Source organism: Archocentrus centrarchus, chromosome 16 (assembly GCF_007364275.1).
Source record: "Archocentrus centrarchus isolate MPI-CPG fArcCen1 chromosome 16, fArcCen1, whole genome shotgun sequence".
NCBI lineage: Eukaryota > Metazoa > Chordata > Actinopteri > Cichliformes > Cichlidae > Archocentrus > Archocentrus centrarchus.
In genome coordinates this window covers 7,550,115-7,576,801 of record NC_044361.1, presented here as the reverse complement: position 1 = coordinate 7,576,801, position 26,687 = coordinate 7,550,115, and the positions used below count along the sequence as shown (strand labels likewise).

Genomic DNA, 26,687 nt, shown 5'->3' with positions numbered 1-26,687 from the left:
CACCAAGTAGCATACTGTATCATTAAGATTTCAGAGATTCATACTGCTGTGGTGCTCAGTGGCAAATTCATATTGGCATCTCTGAGGCCCTTCTCATTAGATTTCTTCCATGTGATCATTTAGAATCTGGTGGTTCACTGACATCCCTCTGATGACACTTTATGAAGGTTTTGTCTTTGTTGTATATTACAACTACAAGGCCTCCCTTTACTAGCCTGGAAGGGTGGACTACCAAAATGTAGGGATGTCGCAAGGCCCCTCAATATGATTTGGGTTTAAATAATCTGATTAATGGTAAATTTGCTGGAACATTCATCAAATGAAGCAGAACTATTAGCCCATGTATCATCTGTCTTGTGGCCTTGTGTTATAGACATGGACCCTATCCCGGCTGACTTTACAACCTGAGCAGGTCACTGGTCTGTGACAGGGCTAACAATGAGAGACAATCATTTATGCTCACATTCACACCTATAGTCAATTTAGAGTAGTGAATTAATCTAACATGCATGTCATCTGTATGTATGTCTCAGAACCTTCTTGCTGTGATGATGTGCTGTAAGCCTTGTTTTCTTTGAAAAAAAAGAATTGCTTTATAATTAACTAAAGAACTAATTGCGTAATTATTTTACCAACAGTTCACTTGATGTTGTCTGGGTGGCGCAACAAAAAAAATTATATAGCACTTGGTTAGGAACACCTTTACATCTAAGTGCAGTTCTATGCTACAGCTCTGCCATACAGTTTCCTTTCAGTTCACAGTGAATGTCATCTATTTTACTGGGGCGGCCAAAATATTGGATATTGTCAGCAAAACCTAACATGTTTAAAAGTGGAATTTAAGGCAGAATTGTTCTATTAAATTGCATTAGATTGCACGTTTGTCCTACTAATAAAATGTGTAAGTGTGAGGGTCCAGCACAGTCTCATGGCAAAACCGTGAATCAGTCATGTACGTGCACATGAGCTGTATCATTTTTTTTTTATTATTTTAATTACATTAAGCACAACTTTGCAGCAGTCTGCAGCACGGCAGGGAAGCATTACCATGGCAACCAGAAACAAAAGCTTTGCAAAAACAACCCCCCCCGCAACTGTTGCATTTTAACCCAAACCACAAGTTCTTTAACTGCACATAACCAAAGCAAGTTATTAAGAAAGTGTAAAAAAATCAGTTACATGCCGGAAAATCTTCACTCTGTGTACCTTGATATAAGTCAACAGATGCGCGACTTGTGTCGAGTGAAGTGAAAATAAGGAGGGAAAACTTGGAAAATTTGTGTCCAGATCAAAATTTCATGAACTTCAGTGAGGGGTCCTGAAGGTGTCCATTAAAACTTTATGCCCAGAGGACCCTTGGAAGTTAATCCGGCCATGATTCTCAGAAGTAAGTTTGACCATATGCGGTAACTTCAGCCTCTTCTGTATCCGTATATTATTCTATTATTCCCACAGGAGCATGTCACCAGAGGCATTTAAGTAGTGTCTTGCGTTGCAGTGAGTGGCAGTGTGCTCCACAATGTGAAACCGCGTCAGTTCCCAGAATAGAAATCCCATTTCAGTGCCAGACTTGAACGAAACTCTCTCTGAGGTCTCTACGGCGCAGAAACCGTGCGTGAGGTTTATCGAGACAAAAGGGATTCTTATTGTTTTGTGACTGTGTGACTACCGGTACCCGAAACTTTAATTAGTCGGTATCCGCCTTCTCCGTCGTTCTCCTTCACACGTTTTCACCTGTTGGTGCCAACAAGCCGCTCACACTCAACTGTCAGTTTTCTTTTTGCTGGGAAGGGACTGAGTCAGACCAGGTGAAGATAAAACACCAGGAAAAAGTGACCGACACCTTCAAGCAGACAACAAGTGACGAGGTCAAAGTAACGCTGACGGTTTCTGAAAGTGAAACGGCTACAAAAAAAAAAAGAAAAAAAAAAAGTTTGCTGAAGTGACGCTTCGCTTTTTTTTTCCGTCCGTGCTTTCCCCTCTGACTTTGAACGGCTTCGTCACTGTGCTGTGAATCAGAGGACCCGCATGTCTTGTTGAAGCAGGACCACGTTTATCAGGTAAGAACCGTTTGCGTTATTTTGAATAGTTTCCCAACGAGTCCGCAGAACTTCGTGTTTGCACTTGGCAAAAAGCGCCCCAGAAACGGGCTGAAATCCTGACATTATTGTGGTGCTGGCTACATGGAAAACTTGGGGAGGGGGGTCCTTCTACTCTAGAGTATATGATCTCTCCCCTCACAACAAAAGAGGAATTAATACAGCTTCCTCATGATGGATGTGCATTTAAAAAAACAAATCTGTCCTCTTGCTTGAAAGGCTGTGATAATAAAAAATTATCATGTTTCATCCCACGCTTTGACTCACGTCTTATCTTCGCAAATATTCACAGCAGTATCTTCTGAGATACATTTCTCAAAGTTTGTATCAATTTCCTCTTGTTGTTTACAACGACCCACGGATGCCTCCCCTTTTATCCTTCCATCAGCACTCGGAGGGTAAACAGGGTGGGTGGGAGTGCGGGCTGAGGTAGGATCGTGAGGGGAGATTGTGAGGATTTGCTGTCTGGGGACCTTCTGCCTTTGGCTTTTCCCCCCTCTCTCAGTCACACATGCTTCTTTTGGACGCCCAGCTTACAAATCTGTGTCTGAGCTCAGTGTCCTGTGTTGTCATTAAAGGATAACTCCTTCTTGCATCACCGTTCCCACAGGTTTACTCAGGCTAAAGGAATTGCTGTGAACAGAGCTGAACCTGATCTGATGCCAGGAGCTCACACACAGTAGCAGAAAAATCATAAGTGTCTTGGGAGATTTTCTCACAGTAAACCTTAATGCCTGAATTTGCTTTACACTTTGGTGAGATTTTCTAATGTGTGGGTCTTGTTTAAGGCAGCAGTTAGATGGATGTGTTGCTTAGAGAAAGTCAGCTCTCTTTTTTTTGTATGCTTTTGGTTGTTGCAAAGACAGTTTGTTCTTTTTGGTCTGGCTGAAGGTAAAACGACTATTTCACTATTTCATCAGTATCTGCATTAAAGTGTTGGTCTGATTCTGGTCATTCAGAAGTGCCAGTCCTTTTCTGATATAGACTAAATCTGACTAAAGACGCTGAATTTAAGGTCATAATGTTATCTGTTTATTTCTCTTATTAGATTGATTCAGTCATGTTTTTAAACAGATTTTCACATAAGTGAAATATGGCCATGATTTTAAAATGAATACATATTTTATATCCCTCAAACACAGTATTTCGTCATGGTGTTGGCATTGGATTAAAACATTTAAAATTATGCCCATGCTTGGCTACAGAAACTGGAATATCTGCTTTTTCTGCTTTGAGTTTCTCCTGATGTGTAAGCCGAGTTCTGGAGAAGAGTCTCACATTTGGATACCTGCCACAGCCAACTGAACTGATGAGGTCGCAGCCACTGAAAAATGTCTAAAACTGATGTTAGCTGGTCAGCAAATTGTCCACTGGAATGTAGAAACAACACAACGGGCCTGGAATAAAATGTCCAGTAACTTTAGCTTTTCAGTTTTTTCAGGTTGTTGTTGTTGTTTTTCTTTTCTAGTTGGCCTGTTTTCAGTAAGTGAAATGTATAATTGCTGCTGTTCTTTTCTAGCTGCATCACTGCTTTTGTCATATGCGTTGCCACCCAGGTGTCAGGCGGGACAGACCGCTCCACACCAACAGCTGGGTAACAGCCAGGACTACTCTCACCTGCTCTTCCTGCTCACAAACTTGTAGTGCGATGACAGCTTTCTGTGCCGAGCGAGCAGGAGCCACATCCAGCAGACCCAGAGATTGCTGCAGAGCCATCCACAGCACTCAGTCTGTTAAAAGACCCAAATGTCCATAAATACTTTTTTCCCTCTTTACTCTTCATGGAGGAGAAATTAGCGTGCGGTGCCTATTACACTCTGGTTGAAGCTGGTTAGTGCACTGTAGCACTGAACAAAAAAATTTTCCAACCAAAATTGATTCTTCTAAAATGAAACTGGGGCTTTATGTGTTGTTTTTCCTTTGGTGAGAGCCAGAGAGAGAGTAGCAAGGCCAGAGTAAGGAAGTGGTAAAAAGTGGGACTTTCTGACAATAAAATAGGAAATTTACTTATGCTGTCTGGAAACCTTTTATGAATAAGATAGTGATGATGTCAGGCGTACGATTGGGCAGAAACCTTTAGGCCTGGTGATTTGGATTGCCTGTAATTGTGGTCAATAAAAAGAATGTGACTTGTCGTACTCGGTCACAAGGCTTAATGGCTGGTTTTGGTGTTATTTGTTCACCAGATGAGACAGTAAGTAACCAAAGAAGCCGTTTATCATCATCAGCATTGAACATGTACCTCTGGTTTGTGTCGTGCCACTTTAGAGGACAGTACCGTGCAATTTAAGGTTGTATGTATGTTTTGGAAAGCAGGACCGATTTCATAACTTACTCATCTTTTAAATAGAAACAATGAAGCTATCCAGTTTATATTTTAATCCTTTAAAAGCCACCATGAGCAAAGAGGACCTGTTTTCAGTCAGAGCACGTTATATTTAATTGGAACATGTGTTTTGAAGTTCTTCTGCTCTAAAAAGCTGATATTTAATCTTTAATTTCTACACCTCCCTTATTCCTTGGCTCACTCTTTTGAAACTCGGTATGAGTATTCATTAGGCAAGGGTTTACAGAATATTCCAGACAGATTTTCAATTTTTTTTTAACAAATTTTCAAGAATTATTACACATTTATATTTAACTTCAGTCACTACTCTTCCCTTATTTATTGTATTATTCTTCTGAAACTTGTCATAAATATTCACTTTTTTTTTCTCCACAAATTTAAACATTTTTTAAAGAAAAAATTTAATGTCAAATGTTACTCCTTCCTTATTTATTGGCAAATTCTTCTGAAACCTAGTATGATTATTCACTGGGCAAAGGTCTACAAAATGTTGGAGATTTTCAATGCATTTTTTTTTTTTTTTTTTACACCTTTTCAAACTTTGTAAAACATAAAGTAAGTATCAGCTCAGTGATGGTCGATCTACAGCTAAATTGCTTTCTGTCCTATATGTTACATACTGTATAAGTGAAACATTTGTTGGTGGCCAACAGGTCTCTCATTTGTCTTCATCATATAAAATCTTTAAGGGTGTCGTTTGCCTGGACAAATATTACCTGCTGAAAATCAGACTGTGGGGGGGCAAAAGTGTACAGGATTAAATTGACACATAAGACCTGTTTTTACGTGTGCAGTCATCCTCACATTGTGCCAAATTCAAACAATAATTGTTTGAATTTGTTATTTGAATTAACTCTGAATTTAGTCCCTTTCTATTTAAAAGCACCTAGTTTCTCACAAAAGATTAAAATCGTATCTGTAAAGTAATTATGAATTGCACTTTAACCACTCAGACCCACATTGTTCTATTATTTCAAGTGAACTGAGTTCGTCTCTAAGCCTGATCTACATGGATTAATTTGGCATTGTAAGCTACCCTGCTCCATGCAGGTCACTTTTGATCACATGCTGCACATGTGACAAGTTTTCCCTATAGCTCTCCTGGATTGAACACACAATGACAGACTGTAATCAGCATTCACACCCACACAGGGTATCCATGGTCATAGGTCTCTTGTCCCGAACAGCTTGCGGAATATTGCTGTTCTCTGTGTTGACTTTATGGTTTTGTGTACACAGTGGTTATCCCCACACTTTTCGTTAGCCACTCACGAATGAGGGGTCCGGATGAGGACAAGGCCATTGCAGAGTGTTACTGTGTAGTGTTTGCATGATATCAGAAAGAATTGTCAACTTGTCACAAACACATGAGGACAGATTGAAACTACACCTACGCATTACAATATAGCCACACTGTATTCAATTTCCTAAAGCCAGATTTGGCAACCATAAAGCACTGAACTCCTATGGCTCTTCCTGTGAATGGTGTGCCCACAGAAGGGAGGGCCCATGTATTGTTTTTGGCCAGGACCCACTGGCTAGGGGCTGCCCACCAGGTGCTCTCCTGCAAGCAGCCACCCTGGAGCCAGGTCTGCAGGGCTCCAGGGTGGGGCACTGGTAACCCTGTCCCAGCCAGGTTGCCATTTACCTTGACTTCTTCTACCTCATTGTGTTTTTTTTTTTTTTTTTGATGAATTTGCAACCTACCAGGTTGCCCCAGAAAACATTGCTCCTGGGATCTTGTGAGTGCACAAATCCCTCCATCACACCACAGTAGTGATTCGTGGATAGGGTGAGGAGCTTGGTCATTTGGAAGGGTTTAGAGTAGAGATCCTACTCCTCCACATCAAAAGGAGCCAGTTAAGGCACTCAGGGCATCTGACTAGGATGCCTCCAAGATGAGGTGTTTTGGGAATATCCTACCAGGAGATGGACCTGAGACAGACCCAGGACACACTGGAGAGATTATGTCTCTCAGCTGGCTTGGTACATTATTATGGAGCAAAACCAACAATCCTGTTTGAGTAAATACCAGAGACATTAAATAAGAAGGAGAAATGCTAAAAATTCTCAACAGCTGAAATAGAAAACATATACTTCAGTCATTTTGCTGCACTGACACATGAACACAGTAGAGGTTCATTACTGCAGGCAAATCTCCGCCAGTTTCAATAAGATGGAGGGTATTGCACTTTCTAAAATGTTTGTTCACTAAATATATGAAGTGAGTTTGCATTGCATTTTCTGTGCTCATGTGTGGTGAGCAGATATCCAGTTCAGGTCAGCACTGAGTCTTTAATAAAGTGGTAATTTTGTGTAAACTCTGTGCATGTGTGGTGGAAGTATAACTTGCAAAGGGAAAAAATCTTTCTAAACACGATTTTAGGGCAAAGTCAACCTTTGAAACCTTTGAAGTTTTTTTTTATTTTTTATTTTAATTTAACTAGATTTGACTGGTGACTGGTCTGTGCATGCAGTTATGTCCGACTGACCATTAATGTTGTTTGTCTCAGACAGGGTCCTCAAAATACTAATAATTTATTTCAAGCCTGGATTTGTTTCAATGTGGCTCCTGACTGAGGACACTTACATCTAGCAGGACTTTAGTAATTACCAGGAGACAGTCGGAGTTCTGCTTGACGTTTACAGGAAGAAACCTCAAGCAGAACCCTGGGTGGCCTCCTGCCTTGGTTGAATTGAAGGGAACACAACACAGAAAAACATTTTGTGTTTGAAGAACAGATTAGTTAAACTTTAGATATGGTTACCCTTAAGCTGTGGCACCAGTGGGTCAGAGGCATACATTTCACTCTTCAGTTTACACATCACAAGGAGTGCTGTTGATTTTTAACATTTTGCAATGTTATTTGTGACTCATTTAAAGTTAGATTAACAGCAACACTTATGACATCATCATCTCAGCTCAGGCTTCAGACTTGATGTGAAACTCCACTAGTTTTACACATCAAGGCCTTTTACAGCTTGCTGGGAGTGCTTCTGCATACATAAGCTGTATAAAAGCTTTTGTGGCTCCAGAGGGAGCTGTGCAAAGTCTGCTAAATATCTTCAAGTAATGTCCTATGAGTCAGCAATGGTTGAGATGGAAGAAGGAGTGCAGGGTTAGAGAGATGTGAGCTCACCAGATTTCTGTGGCATCCTACCTCTGCTTAAGGTTTGCAGCTCAAAGCTATGTTAGCTGCTCCTAGCATACAGGAACACAGCAATAGCATAAATGGTACAAGTTCTTCAAATGACAGAAATTGGCAGCAAATGAAATATTCCAGGAAAAAAAAAAACGATTTACTGGTTAGTCACTGTTCTCATGAAGCAGGTCACAAACCTACACACTGACTGACTGCAGTTTGCATTAGTTGGAGTCAAATGCACAGCTGATAGGAGTAAAAGCTTCAGTGATACGTCACAGTAAAAGAGCAAGATAAAGCTTTGCTGAAGTGAGCACATGCCGTGTGAGATAATGTGACATAATTAGCCTTTTTCTCCTCCCTGCTGGTTACGTTGTTGAACGGGCATAACCCCCCCACACTGTTTGTGTTGTAGTGAATCTGATGTTGGTTATAACCGATCTGCGGCTGATAATTGGCACCGATACAGTCGGCCTTTTTGTCTTATATGATCAGGTTGAGAACTGAGGGTTTCGTTTTGTGCTCCCTCCAGGGATTCCTTACATAACACACACACACACACACACACACACACACACACAAAATCAGCCTTGATCCTGAACTGCATCTCCGGTCATTCCCTCTCGCTCTGCCATCTTATTCTCCAGAGGCGCTCCCCTCCCCACAATCAAGTCCAGTTATTTTGGGCACAAAACTCTGTTTTGTTCTTTAATCTGCCTTTCAGGCTGAACTTTACCCTTTTCTTTTTTCATCTTTTTCCTGAATCTGTTAGCTGCTTCTCTTCTTACTGTCTTATTCCGTCTCTTTAGTGTTTGTTTTGCCTTTTTGTTTGTTGCATTTGTACAAAGTGCTGTGTTTAACATGGAGGCCTGGACTTTACCCCCGTGTGCCTCTGCTCTGGCGTTGATAGGGTATCTAGCTGGACTTTAGTTAGAGGTCAAACACTTGCACTGATGTTTGTTTAGATTATGATGTAACTCACTGTGAAGCTCTCCCTGTCTTGTTTTCCCTGACAGTTGACAGCTTTTACTGGACATTAGAAGGTCAGAGAGTGTGGACACTTGTACTGTTGATCCAACTGGTGCCTCTAATGTTCATTTTTATTTATTTATTTTTTTTAACAGAGGTTTTTATTCATAAAAGTTTCAGCACCCAGGTCTTACATGGGCTGTTGCACTAGACTGCATTATGGTGATAAATGTTTGTAGGCATACTACAGATGTTTAAGATAACAATGCAAATAACTGAAGTGTTTTAAATTATTTTAGCTCTTCACTATCGATAATAGATAAATATCAGCCACTGAAATAAGTAAATTAAGTGAATGCTGCCAGTGTCGGCCAAACAGGCAGCCATATCGGAGGATCCCTGGGTGTTTGTCGTACTCTAACCCTGTGAGGAAAAAACTGGAAACATCTCCCAGGATAATGCCTTACAGCAGCATTACTGCCTTTTTATGTATGACTTCAGTAGTGAACAAAAAGATGAATAAAGGAAACCCCAACATTTTTTCCTAAGATTTAATATTATAAACTTTGTAGAATTTCTGGATTTCCTGTTCTAAAGGTGTGCCTAAATAAAGCAGCAACTGAATGTATGTTAACACCATGTTTGTAATAAAGTATATTGGCATAATATAACAAAATATTAACTTTCTACACTAATCTATGTAAAAGTATTTTTTGAATGTTTTTTAGTTCCTATCACATGGGAGCCTGTATATCAGTGTCACACTGTAAACTCTGGCTGCGTGGGAGAATCACGGCCCATTAATCGTCTTCTTCCCACTTCATTTGACATCAGTGACGTTTCTCCTTCAGATACCGGAAGTGGAAAAATATCAGTCCTTAAGCAGAAAGTGCAGTTTCAGTTTTTCGCGTTTTCTTGGTTTGCAGGGAAATACCCTGTAAACAACCCTCATCAAAAGATAACACTGCAAGACATTTATTCCTGTTTCCGTCACAGACCACATGATGTTCTCAGAAAGGTAGATGAGTCTCAAACACTTACCTAGTGCTTATTTCAAAGGTGCAGATTTCACTTTTCTCCCTAAGAAGAAAAGTGTGTGATCTGTGAACATTATTGTATTCTATAGCCATGGACACATCAGCCTTTTGCCATCTGTTTTATCACTAGAAATAAGAGATTCTACCCCCTGCTGTTCTCTAATTCTTCTCTCTGTGCCTTTTCGTCTCTTCCCTGTGCTTTTTACCCCCCCTCTTGATGTCAGTGTGCCAGTCGTCATTTGGAAGCCCTCACTCATATCTTGGCTTAAATTTATTTCTACTTTTGCTCAGCCTGCAATCCCTGTAGCCTAATAAGGTCTGCATGGAGGGAAAGGAAGAGGGAACGGAGGGCGAGAGAAGATGATGGGAAAAGGTTGGACAATAAGAATCAAAAGTATTTTCCCAGAAATTGGTTTTGGCTTGTGCACACATGGGTGTTTCTGCTAGTATGTATGTTTTTTGTGTAGAGAGAGACCACATAGATGAGGGTGAAAGGGCAAAACATAATAAAGAGATTAAGATATTATAGGCCTTTAGGTTGGCATGTTCCTAAGCACTTTGATGTAGAACATTGTAAACTCTGTACATATACATACTTTCTTTAGTGAATCCACATGAATGTGACAGACCAAACAATGAAGTACAATGTCACAGTACTTCAAAGCTGGTTCTGATCTTGCTTCTTTCATATTGATGAGCATTAAAGCTTCCAACAGCACAAACTACTCTTTATCATGCTTGTGTCCACACACCCTGACAGTCCTTTGCTAAGAGAGAGACCCTGAAACCCAACCACAAACCACCACATGTACAGTATATTAACTCCTCTCTTTCACTTCAGTTCTTCAAAGCAAGGTGTTTTCACAGGCAGTTATCTGGAAGCCAGAGGGAGTTTCTCTGCTTATGCTGCTTTACTCAGCTGTGCTCACCCCGCAGCAAACTGTCACCTGATCCCTCATACACCTTCAGCCATGCAGCAGATTAGATTACTACAATATTCACTAAAGTCAACCAGACCCCCCCCCTCCACGCTTTTCAGCTCTCATTAACTGCCTCCTCTGTTTCAGACTATAGCGATGCCTCAACACAACATGGAAAACTCCAGGAGCCAGTGGCAGCAGGGTCTGTGGCCTCCGGGGATCAGCAGAGCTGCTGAAGGTCAGAGTCCCGCCTCCTCAGGGGCTGAGTCAGATACAGAAAGTAGCAGCACAGAGAGTGAAAAGGTGAGCGAGATGAAGCTACTGATAGTGGTGATGTTGAAATTTGTCAGGCCTTTTAAGAGTATTTTTACATTCACTTAAAACAATGATTCAGGGTCTTAAGCCTTCACTGCTTAACGGCTTGCATGTGGTGACTGCGTCTACTCTTCCTCCTGTCAGACCTGTATTAACAAACTGGAGGTGGGCTCTCTGAGGGTCCTGCCTTCACCTTCCATGCTCCAACAGCGAATCACAGAGATTGACCAGCAGAAGGAAGAACTTAAGATCGAGGTAAGCATGTCACATGATCTGGACAAAAACATTATCTCATCGCCAAACGTTTTTGTTATTTTTAGTGCGAAAAGTTTGTTAGAGTGCTGGATGAAGTCACCGAAGAGCTGAAACGATTAAAAGGTTATTCCAGTCGTTTGGGGAAAATTGACACGCAATTATCAGATCAATTGCAAAACTTGGAAAAGTGGTTGATGTTTCTGCTGAAGCATGCACATTTAAATTGCGGTGCCATTTCCAAACACAGTCACAGTAAAGGAATGCGTAACTGTGACTTGCACAAGATCTGGTCAATATGATTCACCTCAGTTGTGTCTCCTGCCCGCTCTTAGCTGCAGCTGGAGATTGCACTGCTACAAGGAGAGCTGCAGACAGAGAAGGACAAGCTGCACAGACACACACGGAAGCTGCAGGCTCTACAGCAGGAGGCCAGACAAAGAGAGAAACACAAACACACAGACAGACAAAAGGTAAAAGACACATATTTTCTAATACAGTTTTAGTATTTTCCTCTTTTTTTTTTTTTTTTTTTTTTTTTTTCCCCCCTCTTCTCAGTGCTTCACACACACACACACACACACACACACACACACACACACACACACACACACACACACACACACACACACACACACACACACACACACACACACACACAGTGCCATGTCTTCGTAGTTCATGACCAGCTGCATTTCTTTTAGGGGGACAGTGAAGACTAATGTGTCTTTGTGTAGGCCTTACGACACTAGAAACTGCCGAGTGGGTTCAGTAGTGTCCCACTAACGTCAACACAAGATTATGTCTGTGATAAGTTGGCTACCATGCAATGACTGTTAGATGTCAAATACTGTTTTAAAGATAAATATGTCCAGTCCTCAGACCTGTTGCTCACATCTCTTGTTTCTCTTTGAGTAGAATTTTTGTTTTTTATTTTACTCTTTCGTCACTCTTTTCTAACTGTCTGTCAATGCAGGAGCGAGAGAGTCTGGAAGGTGAGAGACGCAGGGTGGAGGAACTGAAGAGGAGGTGCAAGGAGAAAGAGAAGCTGATCCCCAGTCAGCCAGAAAGTCAGAAAAAACAGCTAACACTGCAGCTGCAGCAGGCGAGTAGAGCATTTTCAGTAATGGGTGGGGGATGACAGTTACAGTTACTCATTTGGGTTCAGTTTTTTTTTTTTTTTTTTTTTTTAACTGTCTATCAAAACATCTGTAAAACCACCAGAGCCAGCTACATTATCATTACATCTGCAATGATCGTTCCTCAAAATATGTTGAACACAAACACAAAACTGACCAGTGGGGCCGGAGCCAGATAAGATTCCTTGAAGTTGTGGTAATCAAATGCCTGTATCCTACTTTGAGAGGGTGTGGGTTTTAAATCATATTTTAAAAACTGCATACTCAAGATTTCCAGTACCACCCCCAAAAAAAAAAAAAAAGCATTAGTCTTTAGTTTAAGTGATGTCCTGTTTTTAAGTATCTAATCCCAGCTGTTTTATTGAGGATACTAAAAACATGTTAATTACTGTCTTCACGGCGGCTTTCCAGACAAAACAAAACTGCAACTAATACTCGGTGTGCTGTTTTGACATATCGCAGTGTCAAAGATACGAGGTGTGTTGACAGTGCTGACTCTTCCACATAATACCATCTTAAGTACACACTGTGTGATTGTTCAGCACCTGCTAAACCTGAAATGCTAATGTTTCAGGAGTTTACCCACACCTAAACACAACACAGGATGTGTGTTTTTTTTTTTTCCTGGGAATGTGACAGAACAAGACGAGAAACCTTTGTTTAAATTGCATTGTTTAATGACTGGGTTGGTGCTGTCCGGTAGCCGGATCCTTTCTGTGGCAACTTGTTAGATTTATTTGGAAAAAGCTTCTAGAAACAGGTTGTGCACAAGGTGCTTCACAGAAAAAGCTGCATGCGTAAACACAAACAGGACTTAAGTGCATGTTGCACAGCAGCGAGAGAGCAGGTATTCCAGTTATGAGACTGTTGACTGTTTCAGTGAAGCACTGAATTTTGTGCTTGTACTGGAAATGTGCCTCCGGTTGCCAAACCTTGAGAATAATAAGGCTCTTAGGTTCAGTTTTCTTTTGTGTACATAAGTGTGTACTACTTGAGCCTTTTGATTGTGTGCTACAGATGTTGAAAGGATCATGAGATCATAAAAATTAATAAGTAAAAATAAACTGGAGATTATTTGTTGTAAATAAGCTAGCTTTTTGTCTTTAAGTAACAAAATGTTGTGCTGGGAATTGGCAGCAACGCTGGTTGCGTAATAAAAAGGGTTAAATCACTTCTCAGAGGAAGGTGTAGCATTGTAGATGGAGGTTGCTAGAAATCAGTCAATTGTCATATAAAAACACAATGAAATGCTGCATGCAAAACTTCAGAAATGTTTGCACAAAGTTAAAAAGACCTCTGTAAAAGAATAATGATAATAACTCAATAATGTATCACACAATATATCTACACAAAAAAAACCCTGGATTAAATGTTATACCCCAGGTTATAAACACAATACAAGAGAGTATAGTCTTGATTAGTGCATTTAATCATGATGCTAATAAATACTTAGCTGCAGATTTACTGGAGTATTTTGCAGATAAAATTTTGTTCTGTTGGCCAATAAAATTAAAATGTGTTTAAGTTGGACAACCTATAATTTGACAGCACAACACAGAACCATGTAACGTCTCCATCAACCAGTCAATTTATTTAATAATCAGTAGCTGTACTAGAGTGCCAGAGGCATTATGTTTTGTACCACCCCTCCATCAATCCGTTCTTGATTGCTATATCACAGAAATTTCTTTGGGGCATGACAGTTGTCAAAGATCATTGCCGCCTCATAAAACACATTTACGACACTATATTTTTGTTTTCATTGCAGGAGAAAGAGGTGATGGAGGCAGCTGTTCGGGCCTTTGAGGACTGGGAGTTTAGTTTTCTGGAGCGAGAGACTGGCATCGATGAAGAGGATGAAAGCACGGCGGGTGAATGTAAGGAGAGAAGGAGTGAAGGAGAGCTGGAGAAGGAAATCTCATGCCAGCAGCTTGTGGTCGACACTGCGCAGGTAAACAGTGTGTCTTAGAGTTTTTTTTTGGATAGTTAAACAGTTGCTCCCTGAAGTGTTATCAGCACGTCACGTGCTTTGTGTCATTGTTTACCCTCACATAAATTCCCCTTTAGTCCAGACACGCTATGTCATACTTGTGCATAGACTAAGTAGATAGAATATCAGGAACACCCAGCATTTTAATATAAACCAATACAACAGTGTTGTGCAGAGTACAGCCATATTTTCATTAATGTGAAGAGAACAACACAACTGAAGCAACTTGTTTCTTTTGGTGACTGGAGGAAAAAGCAACTTGGTGTTTTTTTTTATTCTGAAACCTGTTGCACCATCCTCCAGCGTTTACTGAAATCTGTTTTTTGAGAGCTAAAATGAGGAGAAGGCAGACCAGAAAGTGAACTGAAGAACCACAAAGTTGGGCTCCTCCTTCAATAATCACAGAGTTGTTGGCATCAAGCAACAAAGCGATAAATCTGACTCGGATAGTATTTTGGGGCTGTTGCGCATTAAAAAGTGAAATTAATCATTCACCACACTGATGGCTTGCTCGGCTGCGCACACACAAGCTCTCTGTTGGAGTTCCAGTTCATGCTTCTCATTGCATATTTAAGACTCGCTCGCCTTCCTTTGGGCCCTGAAATGGTGACACAAGCTGGTGACACAACTCTTTACCAAAAACATCCCCCTGATTCTGTCACACTGCTCTATACAGGAAACTTAGGCCACAATAGTGAAAAATCATCCAGCACAGAAAGCAAAAGATAGATAGGACAGATGACTTGGAGACAAAACTGATGAAAGGATGAGGAAAATGTTAAGAAGTGTAGCATAATCATGACTGAAAGAAAATCATGTTCAGTAATCATGGTTCAAATGCTTATTTATGAGGGTATTTTTCAGGAGATTAGCTATACTGCCATTGAGCCACATTAAAACAACACAACTCTTCAGATCAGGATTCCCATGGAAATTTCAAAACCTCTGTAACATGTTGGCGCTTGTATTTAAATCCTAAATGAACAATATGATGGCAATGAGCCACCAACTGTGCAACTGACATGTTGGCAGCGTGTACTCTGTGATTTATGAAGTATTTTATTTTCTGATTCAGTAACTGAGCTTTGGAAACCAAGTCTGGACCTCAAGATTCAAAAGACTTTATTTGCCATTTGTACTCGCACGTGAGATTTGGGTAGATAAGAATTCTGGACTTCACCTTACTTTCTTGGTGCAATAGTCTATGCTGTCATTTTTCTAAAGCTGTCATGGGTGGATGCTGCTTATTCTGAGCCACGTGTTCAAATCTGTGTGCAGACCCTAATAATGATCTCATGCTGATGTTTAGCAGGCATTGTGTGTTTAATTGTTACTAAGCAAAGCACAGTTTAGGCTATTGGGGAGGATTTTTACTTTTGCAGGTATTTAAACAGTCAGAAGTCAAAGAGTTGGACAAATTAAATTTGGCCATGACCTAATGATGACAGATTTTAAAAAGTCATCTTAAGGAGTCAAATTTTGTGGCAGGCTGAAGTTAATATACTTGTCTTCACCCCAGTTAGAGGCTCTTTATAGTCTGAATAGTCATTTAGCATTTAATACACATTATTGCATGTCAGTAATTGCTGAGATATTTCAAAGTGAATCAACCAAACAATACATGCTAGGATAACTAAAAATGTGCAGAAAATGATTTCTCACTAGTTTAACTGCCTTAAAACGATGAGGTAGATGAGCAAAGAGGTACTCCATAGTTTTTGTGGAGTCTTGCCTTATATTCTCATGTTGGCTTTTCCAAAAAGCTGCTCTTCCTCCGACATGTAGGATTCCATAAACACAAATGTAAAATAATGTTCAGTTGTTCCTCAATTAGCTGTAGAATGTAGGAGGAGGAGTGCGGCCTGAGAGATGAAGGCCGGGATTGTGTGAGAGGGATGTTCGTTGCCTCAGCTGCACATGACAACTCATCCCTAAAGTCTCCATCTCTCACTCTCTCTTACTTTGACACATGTGTTGACCTAATATGCTGATTTGAGTTACTCCTCTTGTCCTGCTCTCCTATGACAGTCTTTCTCTTTCTCGTGCCTCTCATTAACTTGCAAAATGGCCAATTGATTTGCATTGTGTCTCGGCTGAAGAGAGCTGCTCAGCTCGGGGACCTGCATTTTTTATTTACACTGACATATGCACCATCACGTCTGGGAGAGTTATTCAATATTATATCACAGTATAATGAAAAGATTAAGCAAACTCAGGCCAGCCAGATGAATCAGCTACAGCACGTGACATTTCCTCGGAGGAGAGGAAGCCATATGGCAGTCCACACTGATGGGAATTGTCTGAACTTTCAGGAGCAAGTCCACCGGTTAGAGAGACAACTGAGGGAGATGGAGAAGGAGAAGGAGAGAGGGATGAATGCCCTGAGGAAAGAGAAGAGGGAGCTCATACACAGTCAAATGGTATGTTGGATTTGTCATACTCTCGATTTTACTCATTTTATGTTTGATTTTACTCTTCATTTAACTTGTGTAGCTTCTCTTGGCATGGTCACATTTATTAGTTCTATTAGTTTTCTACTTTATTGGTTCTTGTCTGTCCATATGCTGTAAGTAGTATTTGACTAGTTATTTAAGGAACAGTAGGCAACCAGCTCCTATTAATGATGGTGACTGTATTTGACATCAGTCGTCCTGTTTTAATATTTTATTAAATGTAGTCGCTCTTTACTGGCCTAAAAGAATTATGCGAGTTTACCGCAGATAAACTTACTGGATACTTTATTAGGCACATGGGTTGGGCTCCTTCTGCCTTCAGAGCTTCCTTAATTCTCAGTGGCTCAGAGGTCTTGGAAACAAGGTCCTGGAAACATTCCTCAGGGATTTTGATCCAAATTCACATGATAGTCTCACATAGTTGCTACAGAATTGTCAGCTGCACATTCATGACGTAAATCTCCCATTCCACCACATCCCAAAGGTGATTTGTCCAGAAATCTGCTGAGACTTCAGGAAAGTGAACTCATTGTCATGTTAAAGACAGCAGTTTGAGATGATCTGAGCTTTGTGACATGGCGTGTTAGCCTTCTCATAACGCACTATGTCATTAGATGGGTACACTGTGGTTGAGACGGACATAGCCAGCAGCTATACTCAGGTAGGCTGTGGCATTTAAACAATGCTCAGCTGGTACTAAGGGTCCCAAAGTATGCCAAGAAAATATCCCCCACATTATTACACCACCAGCAGCAGACGGATCCATGATTTCTGACCCTACCATCCAGCTGTCACCGTAGAAATCGAGACTCAGACGAGGCGTTTTTGCCCAGAGAACTGCTGCTCTCCTGATATTTTCTCTTTTTCAGACCAGTCTCTGTAAACAATAGAGATGGTTGTGTGGGAAAATACCAGGAGATCAACAGTTTCTGAAATATTCAGTCCAGCTTTTCCATTTCACGTCACTTAAATCACTCTGCTTGCCCGTTCTGATGCTCAGCTTTTTAGCAGGTCATCTTGACCATGTCGGTGCCTAATGCCTCAAAGCACGGAGTTGCTGCCATGTGATTGGCTGATTAGGTATTTGTGTTACTGTAAAGACCTTACAAAAATACATGTTAAATAAAGGATAGTAAATAAATAAACAATGGAGTGATTTCAGATATGAGTTATACTTTTTCTAAAAGCACTGCTGAATCAGTCTGCAGATTTTAATAGTGTGAAAGTTCACAAACTGCTAAACATAACTGGCAACATAAAGAAAATCAATTTTGCAGCCAATTACAGTGCACATAGTTCTAAGTTCATAGTGACAAACCCACAGAAAGCTGTCACATGACACTGCAGATCCCTTTATTGCTGAGTAGGACCTTAATGTCTTTCAGCTTCTGCAAACATGTACAAACATTTTTAACTGAACACAGTTGAAGGTGGTGTATAAAGTTATTCATTATAAGCATACTTGTCTGTATCTGAAAATATCTTGAGATGGCTTTAAAATCTTCTTGGGAATAAAGGTATAACCTCTGGGCAGGAGTCCCGCTGTCATCCTGAATTTGTATAGCATTTGTATAGGTTACCACATTGTTATTCACATGCGACTGCTCTACTAGACTCAGGGCCCGATGGGCCAACTGCCAAACCTCCCAGACTTGCAAAACTGGCAGAAATTCAAACCCGTATCTACTCCTGGCAGTTTCTACAGATTCAGCTTAACAGTTGTGCTTTCACTGCTTACAGACTAAGGCCACACTTTTTAGGCAGTTTTTGGGCCACTCTCATCAGCCTTATTTCAAGCCACAGCAGGCTTGAAAATAAAGCCTGGGTAATCCAACTATGGATTAGCTCCTTAGAACCAAACAGCAGAGAGAGTTGGTAGTTAATGATCATAGTAGGGCATTTAGCCGATTAAAGAAAAAATATTTACTCCATAAGGTGATAAAGACCAAAGCAAACTTCCACAAGAGCCAATATTATTGGATTTACATTTGAAAGGTAGATAGAAGAATGACTCCAAATAAATGCTGGCATTGCTGTGGCATGTAAACTTGTATTAAAATAGATATTAAAAAAACCTGAAGCAAATTAAACAAGCTCAGTTACTGGTTAGAGTCCCTGGATCAGCTGTGTCCCTCAAGCACAACCACAGACTACAGCGTATATATTAATAATCTATGAGCACAACTTAAAGTGGAAAATAAAGCAGGATCTGTATCTCCAAATCACTTGTGGTGAGTGAGAAGTGAAGGATTTCAGACAGTATGAACATCACTGTGTCCTCTGCTTCTTTCTTTTTTCAGTTCAGTTTCATAAACTGCTGTCCAGCTTTGAGTATAGTCCACGCTGTTTATTGTTAATACGTTCTGTCTCGTAAGTGCGTGATTTACACAGCGACCCTTTAAATATGCTGTGATTTTATTACATAGCCAGTGGCTTTCATTTAATTGGAGTTATGATTGCCCCAGTAAAAATGAGCAGGAGACAAGATCTGGATGAGTAAAAAAGGAAAATGAGACGAAAAAAGTGAGGAAGCGAGAGTCAGTGAGAGAGAGCGAGAGAGAGAGAGAGATTAACTCAGGCTAGAAGGAGGGAGGGAAAGGGTGGAGGGGGGAGGAGTAAGCAACATGGTGGGAGGGTGCTGCGGTTGTGAATGTGTGGATGTCTGAGAGGGAGAGAAGGCAAGCTGGGAGAGGTTTCATATCCTTGCAGCGAGTGGTAAGTAAAATGAATGCCCTCAAGTTGATTTGATCTGTCGTGAAACTGACTTAACATTTAGTTCATCAGCTTTTGTAAAGAAGAGAGGAGACTGAAAAAGGGGGAGGGCAGGAGGGAGTGGCAGTACAGAGGAGGAGAGAGGGAATTGTAGTGTCAGACAACATGACCAAGTGTGTATGACTGTAATATGACTGCATACAGGATGTGGTTTACGTCTCACAGATATGTAGTGAGCTTTAATGCCGAGAGCTGGTTGTGGGGTTTTATTTGGTCGTATAAGGATGAATGTAGTTGGATCATGTTGTGTCAAGAAAGCTTTTTAGGACATTTAATTGTCAAAATCTTTGAGAAAACAACACCCAGGTACCCATAACAGCTGTATTTAAAAAAAAAAAAAATAATAGCATGTGCTGTTGTTGAGTAGTGAAAGAGACGGAAAAGGGTTAAACAGTGGTCTGCATGTAGTGACTGAATTGCTCATGTGTTTGTGAGTCAAGCTGGGAGGGAGGGTTAGAGGGGAAAATAGTGGGGCTGTGATAATTTTTTAACTCATTACAATCCCTGTTGGAAGTTTTAATTCTCGTGCAGATGCGGTATGTTGAACAGCGGCTTTCTTTTTTTTAAAATTTGTGTTTGCCCCATGGCTACGGTTAGTGAACATGAACAGATATGTGCCTTGTAGCCAGTGTTGATAACAGATGCTTTACTGACCTTGAAGATTTAACCTGGTTTTCAAACAGGTTTGCAAAGAGAAGAAGTCGCTCACTGATTGGTCAGACATCACCGGCTCAGCTCCCTGCATGATGTCACTTTCTCCTCTGACTGTTCACAAGCCTCCTCAGGTATGTGAGGGTTTACCACATGTTTAAATTAAGCTGCAGCTAACAGATGCATTCATTATAATAAAGTGTTTTTAACAGTAATTGATTATTGATTTCCAAAACATGTGCTGAAAGCTAATAATTAGCTAGATTTGAGATGGCAGCGATTGAGTTTGAATGTACTTTAGGTACGCTGTTGTCTTTTATTTTGTAGGATCCAAGCAAAGAAGGTGCCAATCTGCCCAGACGACGGAGCTCGCATCGCAACAACAGACTGAACGACAGGCCAATGTCAGCACAGGGTGAGTCCACTTTTTTCTGTCTCCCATTGTCCTCTTGATTGCTCAAACTGAGATGTTTGTGATATAGGACAATGAACATGCTCTTTCTGCACCCATGTCCTCATTTTGCCTGGGCTGTTTGCTCAGTGCCCTCCCTTTTTAGTCAAATCAAAGGTGTGTCAGTAGAGTTAGCAGATCGTTATTACGGACCACATGAGCCTGAGAAGCACCCGTATACTTAAGCCTAAAATCTCTTCAGTAGTATCTGTTTTTCACATGCCCATCTATCTGTCATCAAATAGTAGCCGGATCTTCCAGGTCGTGTCATGTCTTGTCAGGTGTTTGCCCTTCTCCTTAATCCTCTAAGTCATTTTCTGAATGTCATAACTGAAACTTCTTGATGTAAAATGAGTAAGTTAGTATTTTGATACCACATGACACATTTCTCTCCCACCACATCTTATAAAGCTATTTGTGCTGACTGATGCATGTTGTTCTCACATGTCTTTTTTTTTTTTAATTTCCTTCCACTTTCAGGGTTGGTGAGGATGCATCCTGACAGCCAGACCCCAGAGACTTTCACATCCCCCGTCCTCTCCCATAGACTGAGCAATGGGCACAGCAGTGGGCACAGCAACGGGCACAGCCCTGGGCACAACAGTGGGCACAGACCTGGACCTAGCAATGGTGGTGGGCTCCTCACTCCATATAACAGTGCAACAAGTTCTCGTGCGGCCAGGTCAGTTGCTTCCCTTTTTAGAAAGTAAATTTGGCTTTTTAATGCACTTTTCAGAGTTCATGCACTTGTTAATTATATTTACATGTAGCCAGAATGGATTTTAATTGCTTGCCCCTTGGCCCACTTAATGGAGAAATGTAGCATGTGAAGGGTTTTTTTTCTTTACAATACCAAATAATTAAGTATATTTTCAGATACATTACAGATACATTTTTACTGCAGAAAGCACTCCGGTCCATGTGCCTTGCACCTCAACCACTTGGCGTCGAGTTGCTCCATGACCACAGTTTCTATTGGTTATGACTTCACTGTAGCAGATAAAATCATTTCTGAACAATGAGAATACTTTCAGGCACACTGTGGCAACAAAGTCTGGTGAGAAACCATCTTAATCAGGCTGTAAACAGCCACAATTGCTTGAACACTCTAAACCACTTTGTGTGTGAAAACGAGAGCACCCAAATTTTGCTATTAACTGTGTTCCCATGGTGTTCGTTTTATGTTTTCCTTCTATATTAGATTCAGTAACTGGTTAAGTAGTTTTATTTTAAATGTAATACTGTTTTTACCATTTGGAATAATGGCCAAAAATTGGGCCAAAATGACCTGTATTTTTTATTTTTTTTGGCCTACTTACAAACTTATAATGGACTTTGACTGTGGACCTGCACACAGCAGTATCAACAGGTGCAGGTGCACTGTATTGTGTTACTGGGGGTAAACAGGGTGTCGAGCTGTCAGTTAATGATAAAACATTTGCAAATGAACATGGGGCTGGCACAGCAGCATAAGATAAGGTTAGGTGTTGGTTGAGGTAATTGTTTTGGGGTTATAATTCTTTGTACTGAACAGTATTGGACATACTGTATGCTGGATCTCAGGAGTAATTAATGGTGTTTGATTTGGCCTCTTTTGCATCATCACATCCTGCTCAACACCAGCTCAACATTTACTGATGACAAGCTTAAGTCTGGATTTCCATTCAAATGAGCCCATTCTGTTCATTCTTAGCATCCACAACTGGTTAATTATACTTAATCTTTCCACTTACTTCCTTCCATAATTTAAGTAAGAGCAGCTAATGGGTTTATTTTCTAAATAACAAATATCAGTGTAATTAACAGATTATCCTTTTTCTTTTATTTAAACCAACTGTGTAAGGCTTATGTAATGAATAGTGCTTTTTGTTTTTTTCCTCGTAGTCCGTGCCTTTTGGATCTCATGGAGATTGAGAAGAAACTGAGGGAAGCCAAGGCAGAGAGAGAGAGGCTGCTCAGAGAGCGGGTGAGTCACCTGCTGTGGGAAACACTCGCTGACACCTCTAATCATCAGCGACACACCGAATTGGTTACGCCTGTCTGATTACTGGCACCCACTCAGCTGCAAGAAAGTGGACAGCAGATGTTTGGGTTTTTGTAATGCATGTTTGTAGCACTGGCAGTCGCAGAGACTAAAAAATGTGCAGCCATATGAGAATTTCAGACTAGGAAGGGAAGCATTCAGGGGTGCACATCGATTTCAGTTTCCCTTTTTTTTTTCTTTTTTTCTCCCTTTATTATTGTACATGCTCAGTTAAATTGGGATCATGTCTATCTGATTGTGCTTCCTTGGAAATGGTTAGAGTAATAATTTGTTTTGTGTGAACCCAGGAAGAGCGGCAGCGGTTGCTGTTGGAGGAGAGAAGACAAAAGGAGCTAACCTCTTCCAGAGCAGAACCACCAGAATCAGAGACCCCACAAAGACCAGAGCCAAAGCCAGAAGAGCAACAAAGGGTCATCTCCTCCCCAAACTCCTCTGAGGTATGAATGAAATTGAAACTGTAAGTTAGTGAAAACACATTTTATTATTGTGATAAAACGATCAAACCAGATGCAACAGACTCAGTTATACAAAATACTGCTTGGACTTTACCAAAAGGCAATATTATCTTTCACTCTTCAGATCTTATAACTGAATTCTAGTATTTTAATTCCATACATTTACATTTTTATTATCAGATCATAGGGGTTTGTTGACCTAAAGCAAGTGTAACCATTATAAACACCAATAAGCACTGGCTCTTTTTTTCAAGCATCTTTAAAGTCTGTTTGTCTTCCAGCGGCGTAGCCTGCCCCTCTTCCTCTCTCCAAACTTTGACCTGAGGGCCCACGTGGAGTCTCTGGGTCACGGGGTTACCGGCTGTACGGATCTGCGGCTGACGCCTCGACGCTGTGCGGGCTTCCTCACCAAACAAGGGGGGAGGGTCAAAACCTGGAAGAGGAGGTGGTTCCTGTTTGACATGGACCACAGACGACTGGCCTACTATACAAGTTAGACTGGTTGGAGGGGGTGGCATGTGCTCACTGACTGAATGTTTGTCTTTGTTTGAATGAACCTTTCTCTGTGTCACGCTAGGTCAGGCTTGTTGCAAGATTAAATCAATGTTGTCAAAACACTTTTTTTTTTTTTTTGTTTTTAACTGATCATTGTAGTTTGTAGAAAGAATGAGGATTTAAATGTTTTAGATTAAAATGTCAGAACTTAAGCGTTCCAGTCCTGATGAGTCCTTTTTTTCCTCACTTATCTCTCCTTTTGTTGCAGACTGTGATGAAAGGAAGCTGAAGGGAGTCATCTATTTCCAAGCTATAGAGGAAGTTTACTATGACCATCTACGAACAGCCACCTCTGTGAGTTCTCACATTTTACACAACCGGGCTTTAAAAAAAAATCTGTGGCGTTTTTCATGCAGTCCAGAGCCTGGGCTTTGGATCCGCTGGGCAACAATTTGTAAATGTAATTTAAACTAGACGTAAGGCTGCAAACCCGTTATCGTATCATATAGGTTCTGAAGCTTGAAGTCTTCTCTTGACATGTAACCCAGTTATAAATCCCAAAATGTATTTCAGATATTTCTCAACATTATTAAACATCTTACAGTAACACACAAATGCATGTTAAATTTCTCCTGAAACAGACATTTAACACAAACACACAACTCAAGTGGAATTAAGATGAGTGTTACAGACACGCACCCTGTGTGTGTGTCTAATGTGGTGTTTACACGTGGCACACGATTTGTTTCTGCTTTAAGTTTTTCCAAATTGTCCAGTTTATGTCCTTTAACCAGCTCATAGGTCTGGAACGTTTGCTTAGAAAAGAAATCAAAGGTAGGTCACAGATAACACTCGTACCACTCATTAAGGTTTTATCTGCTGCTCACAGACATCACATCTTCTAAAAATAAATATCAAGCCTCTCACTTAAAGTGACTTCATTCAACATGTTGGTGTAAATCAGCAAAAATTCCTTCAGGGAAATAGTTTGCAGTCTGAACATTACACACTTTTCTAAGTTGTGTGAAACAGGTAATTATCAGTTTGCGCTTACACAACGAGCTGATTTTTAAACCAAGAAATATGATGCGGTTTGTTTCTAAAATCGATTTTTCAATGAAAAATAACTAAAAAAAAAAAAAAAAAGGCTGCTTCTTCATCACAGTTTATGACATCATCACTGTGTGTGCCTTCTTTTCAGTCTCCTCGGCCCAGTCTGACCTTCTGTGTGAAGACGTATGACCGTCTTTTCTTTCTGGTGGCGTCCAGTGCAGTGTCCATGCGGATGTGGATGGATGTTATTGTCACGGCAACAGACGAACACAGTCGTTATTGACTTTCTGACTGTAAAATCGTCGCTACTGAGCGAGCAGTGCCGGGAGTTATTTTTCCCTCTCTCCTGCTTAAGGGCCTGGTTTTTGCTGCAGATCCGCCTCAGGAGCTCATTCTGTACCTGGACTCATGAATATGTGAATAAAGTGGTGGAAGCTGTTACTGACAGAGCGATGGCGGATGAGGGTCACCAGCTGCAAACCACAAACAGCCTGCACACTGTGGGTGTCTGTTACTGGGGAGGTGATACTCGCTGAGCTTGACCTCCCCCTGCTGGTCACAGTCCTGCATTACAAGACTGATGTACACTAAGCTAAAATACACTACAACAGGTGGTGGACATACACTTTACACTACTATGCATTCCAGTGTGACAGCCCAGCAATAAGTGTACTTAAATTAGACTGTTGAGGTTAAACACTGTGACTGCTGTAATTTGTGTTGGATTGCTTTATATTGCCAGGTGTTCCCATTAATATGGCCACATCATCCTCTGTTTTCATTTAAGACACATTGTAAATAACATTTTTAAGATTATTTATTCAGAAATTTATAGGGGTTTAATATGCAAATAAATGAAGACATACACTGTTATGAATGCACTATTAAAAGTTTATTCATAAAAATTCTACAGTTTTCTCTCCTTTTATTCATAATAAATCTTTATTGGAAAAATAGTTTTAATAATAAATAACTTTGTCAGATCAGTGTGGAAATTACAGATTTAATCCGACTCATCTTTTGGCTGCTCCCTGTAGGGGTCGCCATAGTGGATAATCTGCCTCCTTCCCGCCATATCCCTAGCATCCTCCTCTGTCACATCAAGCCTCTGCATGTCCTCCTTCACGACATGAATTTTCTCTGTGGTCTCCATAATCAATATCCTTTGTCCAGTATATCCTCTGCACGTGTCCAGACCATCTGAGCCTTGCCTCTCCAACTTTGCTCAACCTGAGCTGTCCCTCTGACATACTCACTTCTACTCTTGTCCATCCTGATCACTCCCAATGAAAATCTTAATATTTTTCAGCTTTGGCACCTCCAGCTCCACCTCCTTTCTTTTCATCAGTACCACCATCTCCAGACCATACATCATAGTATGCCTCATTACCATACTGTAAACCTTCCCTTTCACTCTTGCTATCCTTCTGTTGCAAATCACCCAAGACATGCATCTCCATCCACTCCACCCTACCTGCACTCTCTTCTTCACTTCTCTTGTGCACTGTCAGTTGCCTGGGATGATTTTCCCTAGATACTTAAACTCATCCACCTTCACTACCTCCTATATACCTATTCCTATACCTCCTATTATATTCACCTTTCCACCTGTCTCTCATTCACAAATATGTTTTCTGTCTTGTTTCTGCTGACTTTGATTGCCTTTCTCTCCAGAGCATACCTCCACCTCTCCAGGCTGTTTTCCATGTGCTCCCTAGTTTCATTCCAGATCACAATGTCATCTGCATCATAGTCCACAGAGACTCCTGCCTAACCTCATCTGTCAGCCTGTCCATCACTGTTGCAAACAAGAAGGGAACAATCCCTGTTGTATTCCCAACCCCACCTTGAACTCATCCGTCACTCCTACTGCACATCTCACCACTGTCTCACTGTCCTCACACAGGTCCTGCACCACGTTCACATGCTTCTTTGCCACTCCTTCCTCATGTAGTACCACAGTTCCTCTCTTGGGACCTTATGCTTTTTCTAGATATACAAAGACAGTGTAACTTCTCTGTTCTTCTCCATCAGCACTCTCAAAGCAAACATCACATTTGTAGTTCTCTTTCTCAGCATTAAGCCATACTGCTGCTCACTGA

The 26,687-nt window shown here is 40.8% G+C and overlaps 2 protein-coding genes across 4 annotated transcripts in view; one reads left to right on the top strand and one right to left on the bottom strand.

Annotated features, from left to right (window-relative positions):
* The window catches only part of LOC115794129 (sialic acid-binding Ig-like lectin 10), a 116,456-nt gene that overhangs the window by 44,820 nt on the left and 44,949 nt on the right, over positions 1-26,687 (bottom strand). The window lies entirely within an intron of this gene.
* Positions 1,108-24,868, top strand: LOC115794131 (pleckstrin homology-like domain family B member 3). Of its 3 annotated transcripts, none has more exons than XM_030749444.1 (15): positions 1,108-1,387; positions 10,663-10,818; positions 10,975-11,085; positions 11,418-11,555; positions 12,059-12,187; positions 13,990-14,172; positions 16,524-16,631; positions 20,120-20,221; positions 20,415-20,502; positions 21,019-21,220; positions 22,423-22,504; positions 22,870-23,019; positions 23,319-23,529; positions 23,801-23,886; positions 24,734-24,868. In XM_030749444.1, exons 2-15 carry the CDS (start codon positions 10,672-10,674, stop codon positions 24,866-24,868), a joined length of 1,872 nt encoding a protein of 623 aa, XP_030605304.1. In that variant the 5' UTR covers positions 1,108-1,387; positions 10,663-10,671. The 3 variants fall into 3 exon arrangements, with proteins under 3 accessions (XP_030605304.1, XP_030605303.1, XP_030605305.1); XM_030749443.1 differs by lacking the exon at positions 1,108-1,387 and adding an exon at positions 1,458-2,060; XM_030749445.1 differs by lacking the exon at positions 1,108-1,387 and adding an exon at positions 9,838-9,968.

Coding starts and splice junctions, on each gene's coding strand:
- LOC115794131 (XM_030749444.1), top strand. CDS start 10,672: ATGCCTCAACACAACATGGAAAACTCCAGGAGCCAGTGGCAGCAGGGT. Junction 11,086..11,417: donor AGGAAGAACTTAAGATCGAG/GTAAGCATGTCA, acceptor GCCCGCTCTTAG/CTGCAGCTGGAGATTGCACT. Junction 12,188..13,989: donor TAACACTGCAGCTGCAGCAG/GCGAGTAGAGCA, acceptor TTTTCATTGCAG/GAGAAAGAGGTGATGGAGGC.